Source organism: Triticum dicoccoides, chromosome 3A (genome assembly GCF_002162155.2).
Source record: "Triticum dicoccoides isolate Atlit2015 ecotype Zavitan chromosome 3A, WEW_v2.0, whole genome shotgun sequence".
Taxonomy (NCBI): Eukaryota; Viridiplantae; Streptophyta; class Magnoliopsida; order Poales; family Poaceae; genus Triticum; species Triticum dicoccoides.
Window position 1 is genome coordinate 15,313,599 of NC_041384.1, and position 7,023 is coordinate 15,320,621.

General features: G+C 49.0%; 2 protein-coding genes across 8 annotated transcripts in view; one reads left to right on the forward strand and one right to left on the reverse strand.

Moving 5' to 3' along the window:
- Window positions 1-200: 200 nt before the first annotated feature.
- The window catches only part of LOC119266711 (putative pentatricopeptide repeat-containing protein At5g52630), an 8,999-nt gene continuing 2,176 nt past the window's right edge, over window positions 201-7,023 (forward strand). For 4 of the 7 annotated variants that reach the window (XR_005132102.1, XR_005132103.1, XR_005132104.1 and 1 more), the window contains exons 1-5: window positions 201-371; window positions 479-2,811; window positions 3,244-3,575; window positions 4,104-4,203; window positions 4,299-4,660. Coding sequence is in view for 1 of the 7 variants with exons in the window: in XM_037547972.1 (XP_037403869.1) it covers window positions 273-371; window positions 479-2,707 (2,328 nt within the window). In the remaining 6 variants the exon portion in view is untranslated. Of the gene's footprint in view, window positions 372-478; window positions 3,194-3,243; window positions 3,576-4,103; window positions 4,204-4,298; window positions 4,661-5,138; window positions 5,404-7,023 lie in introns of those variants that run through there. The other 3 variants (XR_005132101.1, XR_005132105.1, XM_037547972.1) reach the window with 3 other exon arrangements.
- LOC119271734 lies at window positions 5,104-6,784 on the reverse strand. The gene has a single exon (XM_037553445.1). It carries the CDS (start codon window positions 6,073-6,075, stop codon window positions 5,104-5,106), a length of 972 nt encoding a protein of 323 aa, XP_037409342.1. The 5' UTR covers window positions 6,076-6,784.

Below are 7,023 nucleotides of genomic sequence, written 5' to 3' on the forward strand. Positions count from 1 at the left end.
TGAGGCTTGATGGATTATTTTTTGGTTCGCCAGAAAAGAAAACACCATCGGGGATGGGCCTTTAAATCGCATGTCTCTTGGGCGCTACAGTTTTTTTTGGATGCCAGAAAGAAAACTAGAGATTTTTTGGGATAGATTAGAGTACGAGTAGCTCTTAAACCTGGTCCATGCGCACCCTTATCTCATCTTCCTGCCGCATACTCGACCCAAAGAGATCCCCTCGCTCTCACACACCCAGTGATGCTGGCCATCTCCCCTGTCACACCCCGCCAATGGCATCCATCCCCTCCCTCGCCGTCTCCGGCGCCGCCACCGCCGTCCCAGCCGTCGTCGCTGCCAAGCCCCTGCCCAGCTCCGCCGGCTTCGACAAGGTGACTTTCTCTTCTCTGTTTTCTTCCCCTTCTTCCCTGGACCAAGAAAGATTGCCGTGTGCTTCAGCAGGCCTCATTCTTTTTCTTTCACCATTGCATATTCGCAGGGCGGTTCTTATCAGAGGAGCACCCAAGCAGCGGAAAATGGCAGATTGGAGAGTGAGAGCCCCCCTCGTCCGCTAGACGCCCAGGAAGCAATGAGCATGCTGAAGGACGGCCGGACTGTGCAGTCGGCGATGTACGTGCCCCTGCTGCACCGGTGCGTCGAGACCAGAGGCCTCGGCGCCGCCAGGGCCCTGCACGGCCACATGGCGAAGACCGGAACCGTCGCGGACATGTTCGTGGCGACGTCCCTGGTAAACGTGTACATGAGGTGCGGGGCGAGCCGGGACGCGCGCAGCCTGTTCGACGAAATGCCCGAGAAGAACGTGGTCACCTGGACGGCGCTGATTACAGGATATACTCTGAACTCTGAAGCGGTGCTGGCGCTGGAGGTGTTCGTCGAGATGCTCGAGCTTGGGAGGTACCCGTCGCATTACACGCTGGGCGGCATGCTGAACGCGTGCTCTGCCGCGCGCAGGATCGATCTGGGCCAGCAGGTCCATGGCTACTCGATCAAGTATGGGGCTGATACCATCACGAGCATGGGCAATTCACTTTGTAGGATGTACTGCAAGTCTGGAGACTTACAATCTGGTCTGAGGGCCTTTAAGGGGACCCCTGACAAGAATGTGATCACCTGGACGACGATGATATCGTCCTGCGCCGAAGACGAGAACTACCTCGAGCTTGGGCTGAGCTTGTTTCTCGATATGCTCAAGGGAGGGGTGACGCCGAATGAGTTCACGTTGACCAGTGTCATGAGCTTGTGTGGCGCGAGGCTGGATATGAATCTCGGCAAGCAGGTCCAGGCTTTCTGCTACAAGGTTGGGTGTGAAGCGAATCTTCCAGTGAAGAACTCCACAATGTACCTCTATCTCAGGAAGGGCGAAACGGACGAGGCTATGCGGTTGTTTGAAGAGATGGACAGCAGCAGTATTATCACGTGGAATGTAATGATCTCCGGGTATGCTCAAATCATGGACTCGGCAAAGGATGACCTCCATGCTCGTTCCAGAGGGTTCCAGGCACTCAAATTGTTCCGTGATCTCGTGAGGTCTGAATTGAAGCCTGATCTGTTCACCTTCTCAAGCATCCTGTCAGTCTGCAGCGCCATGATGGCCTTGGAGCAGGGTGAGCAAATCCACGCAACCACCATAAAGACTGGATGTCTGTCGGATGTTGTTGTGAACAGCGCACTGGTAAACATGTATAACAAGTGCGGATGCATCGAGTGTGGGACCAAAGCCTTCGTCGAGATGCCAACACGGACACCTGTCACTTGGACCTCTATGATTTCAGGGTACTCGCAGCATGGCAGGTCCCGAGATGCGATACAGCTCTTTGAGGACATGATATTATCTGGCGCCAAACCAAACGAAATCACATTCGTAAGTTTGCTGTCAGCCTGCAGCTATGCTGGTTTAGTAGAGGAGGCTGAGCGCTACTTTGACATGATGCGGAATGAGTATCATATAGAGCCTCTTGTGGACCATTACGGGTGCATGGTTGACATGTTCGTGCGATTGGGCCGGCTGGATGATGCATTTTCCTTCATCAAGAGAACAGGCTTTGAGCCGAATGAGGCCATCTGGTCTAGTTTGGTAGCTGGATGTCGGAGTCACGGGAACATGGAGCTTGCTTTCTACGCTGCTGATAGGCTCCTTGAGCTCAAGCCGAAAGTGATTGAAACATATGTCTTGCTGTTGAACATGTACGTGTCTACTGGTAGATGGCGTGACGTCGCTAGGGTGCGGAAACTGGCCAAACATGAAGATGTCGGGTTTCTCAGAGACCGTAGCTGGATTGCAATCAGAGACAAGGTGTATTTCTTTAGAGCTGATGACATGACTCACCCTCAAGCTACCGAGTTGTATCAATTGTTGGAGAATTTGCTGGAAAAGGCTAAGGCTGTAGGGTACGAACCGTACCAGAATGCTCCTGAGTTGTTATCTGACAGCACGGAGGGCGATGACGACAGGCCTGCTGCTGCTGCAGGTTCACTAATAAAGCACCACAGTGAGAGGTTAGCTGTTGCACTGGGGCTGCTCAAAACACCTCCTGGTGCGACAGTCCGTGTGACCAAGAACATCACCATGTGCAGGGACTGCCACAGCTCTATCAAATACTTCTCATTACTTGCAAACAGAGAGATTGTTGTCCGGGACAGTAAACGGCTTCACAAGTTCAAGGATGGTCGGTGCTCCTGTGGGGATTTTGGTGCGCTCCTCCTGTGATGCCGAAAAATCTCATGCGCACTGCGCTATTCTATTCTGAGAACATGACAATTTTTGCATTGGAAACAGGTTTGACTTACTCTGAAGAACTTGTTTACTGCAAGGTACGTACCAATGCCATGAGATGTCCGTTTGCTTGTAGATTTTTGTATGAAAGCATGATTTGTTCAGTCAGCATTGGTGACATATGAGTATATATGACCATGCATAAACCCAATCAGATTTCTGAGGTATGCTCACATCCTTAGCACTGTAGAACGGTGAATATTGTGTAACTGTTGTAAATGCTGGCCAATTAGGGTCAAGTTTCATTGTTTTAATTCGCAATGCTGACTCAAATTTTAAATTCTATGGCCCATAATTTGAGTGGAAGCATTGTGTACCATATGAAACAAATATGTTGTATGATACAATTTTTTTGAACTGTAAAGAGTATTTGTAGCATGTCTACAAATAATTGGAATATATACACACAAGATTTTATCCTGCTACCGGTATAGTTGCTCCCATGTGTGTTTCACACAACTTTTCTTCAGTCTCGTAGCACTTGGTCCTCTCTCTTCCTTCCGGCGGGAAAGAAGAAAAATAGGGCTCGATTCCGGTTGGGTAACGAAAAGGCTCTTCGATCCGGCAGCTGCCCACACCGCCGTTCCCTGTCCTTAAGTTCCGGTGCTTTTCCCTGCCGGAAGGATGGGAGGAAAGGTATGGGAATGCAGCAGCAGCAGCAGGAGGAGTTGGCGGAGGGCGGCGTCGGGAAGAGGACGAAGGTTGCGGCGGCGTTGGGAAGGGAGGAAGGTATTGTCACCATGAACCTTGGCATTCTTGACTGCCCCGTCTGCTTCCATCCCCTGCACCCCCCATCTTCCAGGTACCCCCTGTCCCTGTTGGTTCGTCTGTACGTGCTGTACCACTGAAACCCCACAAACTCCTTAAGGAAGGACGGTGCCAATTCATTTCTGCCGTAGTGGCAAAAACAAAACTCAGTTATTGATTTTCTTAGAGCAAACCTCTTTTATTTATTTGATCCTGGAATGGAACTTAGGTGCCAGGTTTTGGACCTGTGGTTTTGTAGTGGTAAGTTGCAAGTCAAGGTTGACATCTCTGAACAATTAGAACAAAAGCAGGCGTAAACATTAGCCCAGATGCCCAATAAATCAGTAATTTTTTCAGCAATTTATGTTGCCTTCAGTCCATATATGAATTGTAAAATCTTTCTGCTCATCATTGTTTGGATTCCCAAATGGGGAGTATCCTTGTTCTCTAGCAATCACTGGTTGGTCAAGAAATCGAATATGGATGGACAACTGAAGCGTTAAGCTCATCATTGCTCAGAAACTATAAACAAGGGAATGAATACTGTATTCCTGGAAGTATTGACATTTATCTATTTTTGCAGTAGGGGGGTAGGGTGGTTTGTATGAAAATTGGCTTCAACCACTTTGATGGCATATGTACAATCCGTCAGGTCTGGTCAGAAGTTCAGAACAGCATCAGAAGTAAATATGCATGCTGTTCATCATTTTGGTTGTATTTTTGTCATTCACAATTAGCATTCAAGTTAATTTAAGCATATCAATTCATACATTTACAGTTTCATCTCCGTTCCTCAATGCACTGTTGGGCATGCTATATGTTCATCTTGCCACGAGAAGCTCCCTGACAAGTGCCACTGCTGCGCCATTCCCAGTCTACAATCGCTCCTACATGGTAGAACATGTCACTGAATCCATCAAAGTTGATCGAGGTCCACAACTCCGCATCTAACTGGGACCAACCGTCCGGGCGGGCGAAGTTGAGGAGCTTGTTACTTGTTAACATGATGGAGGTGCCCCTTGGCAGTGTCAGCCTCGCATTGATGGATCCAAGTTCAGATGCAGGCTGGCATTGTCATGCCCTGGAGTGTTATATCAGGATACAGTATTACCACTGCCCATGTAGCATTGCTTTTGACAGGTGAGTACTTCTAAGTCTCGGTTTTTGGAACTGTAGTGATGTTCTATCTGATTGCAGAGGACTGTTTGTACTCGGGGCAAAATTATTTGCCTGGAACCGTTGAAAGGAATTACACAATACATTACCCCTCAGAAGAAACCACACAGGGTATTCTCTGTCACTTGTGCCATCTTACGAGGTAGACAGTGGAATTCACTAACACTGAACCTACATCAGGCTTTTCACATCCTGAGTATGTTGGCTGTTCAAATTTTCAGAGTTAAAATGCCACATTTGTCGACCTTAGGTTTCTTCAATAAGATTCATTGTAGGATTAGCCAATCTTGACCATTGAAACTCGATTGTAGTCTTAGATAGTAACTCCATAGTTTCAGAAGAAAACATTAGTTCTACACTAGATATTGCCTGCCTGGCAGGTCCATCTCTATCAGTTACATCTTCTATCAGTTGAAATCTTTTGAGTCCTTATTATCTACAGGCAAGTCGAAGAGTCCCGGGAGATGAGCGTTAGTGAGCTTGGTCCTGCTGGTGATCCCGCGCGGCTTCTTCCTGGCCTTCTCCGGCTCTGGTTGCCGGCCGTGGATCTGCTCAGCGGCGTGTCTCTTGGCTGTGTCGGTGGCCGGCTTCTCGCCGTTCTTGCGGAGCTCCTTCTCGATGTCCAGCATGTCTACCGGCAGTTTGATGTCGTGGAACATCTTCTTGAGCTCGGCGTCCACCTCCATCCTCGACCTCGGGTCGTTGGGGTACGCAATCATGTCTCTCTCAACCGACAACAAAAAGATGTCACCGGAAGATTTCAGGGCCTGCAGATCCTCCAGCATGGTTGGGTAGGCGTCTTGCACCTCCGACACCGGGAGGCCCTCAGGGAAGCTTATGATCAGCGAGAGCAGCTCGTCTTTGCCCTTGACGTGGTGCGTGCGCTTGTACGAGTAGCGCTTCCCGTCGAAGCGCACCTTGAGGTTGTTCCTCAGGCTCTCGGCGACGGCGCCGTTGCCGTCGATGTCGACGTAGGTTTTTTCGTTGATCTGGTGCGCCGTGAGAGGTTCCCTTGTCCTCTCTAGCAGTGTGATGACATCTCTGATCTGTTTTCCGGCGGCGGACCTCCTCACTTCATTGATCTTCTGTAGCCGCGCTGTGTCATCGGAGAATCTGATCCGTGTTCCGGCGGCCAACTTCCTGGCGGTGTCCGTCTCTTTTAGCTGCGCCGTTTCGTCGGAGAGTCTGGCGGCAGGAACTGGCGGTGATGGTTTAGCGGCCGGCCTTGGAGATGGAGTTGCACCGGGTTGCTGCTGGGACGACGACGGCCTGGTGGATGATGAAGAAGAAGAGGTTTTGGCTGCGGCGAGGGCGGATAGAGCCGCCTGGTTCCTCTCCTGCTGCAGCCAGAACCTGGCGAGGCCATCGTTCAAGGCCATCGGTGCGTGGGTCAGTCCTTGATCAAGGAAAGAAGGATGGTCGGAGCAGTACGGCGGCGAAGGCTTCGAAGCGCGCTGCAGACGGCGACGGGAGGCAGCCCTGCACGAGAGTACTCCTTATTGTAGACGGAGGAGAGTAGGAGGAGGCAACGCGGTTTCGGATTCAAATAAACTGGGCCTGCTCACCTCTAGCGTCATCTCCACCTGCAAGCAAGACGGTTAAGGGCCCGTTCCTTTGGTGGCATTTTTCTAGAAGCCCAGCCGATATTTTTATAAGCCTAGTACTAGTTAAGTCTTAATTAGTAGGCTTTAAAATAAATAAATTTGGTTAAGCTTTTAGAATAAGATAGGTAGGGTGCAGCTTATTCTAGAAGCCAGCAAAAAAAGTGGCCCTAAGACCCATGGCTGATTAAATTTACACTTCAGAGGACATGCTGCCAGCACAGATGTTATATCTCGCACAAGATATATATCTTCTTATAGTGAAACAGAAGAAGCTCTCGCCTGAAGCGAGCTATATCTCGCTTATATGGCGAGATAAAATAAGCTCTCGGCTGAAACATCTGCAGTAACGGACCGGTCCATTAGCGTATATCACAGGTCTCCTCAGTTGTCGGTACCGGCGCCATTCGAGCCATTATCAAGTTCGTGATGAAATAGGAGGCGCGAGCTATTTGAGGCAAACGAGTCGGGTTTTCCACTTGTTTTCCAGGTTCTTTTCTTTTTCTTTTTTCTTTCTTTTCTCACCGGGTTTCCTTTTTTTCACTTGTTTTTTTTCTTTGTTTCTTTCTAGTTCACTGTTTTTTTCTTTATTTTTTCCTTCGGTTTTGTTTGTTAATTTCACATATTTCAACAGTTACTATGTTATTTTCTAGGCTTTCACCATTTCCATTCGTTTTGCATTGACTTTTTTCGTTTTCTTTTGTTTTTATAGGTTTTCTTTTTTTT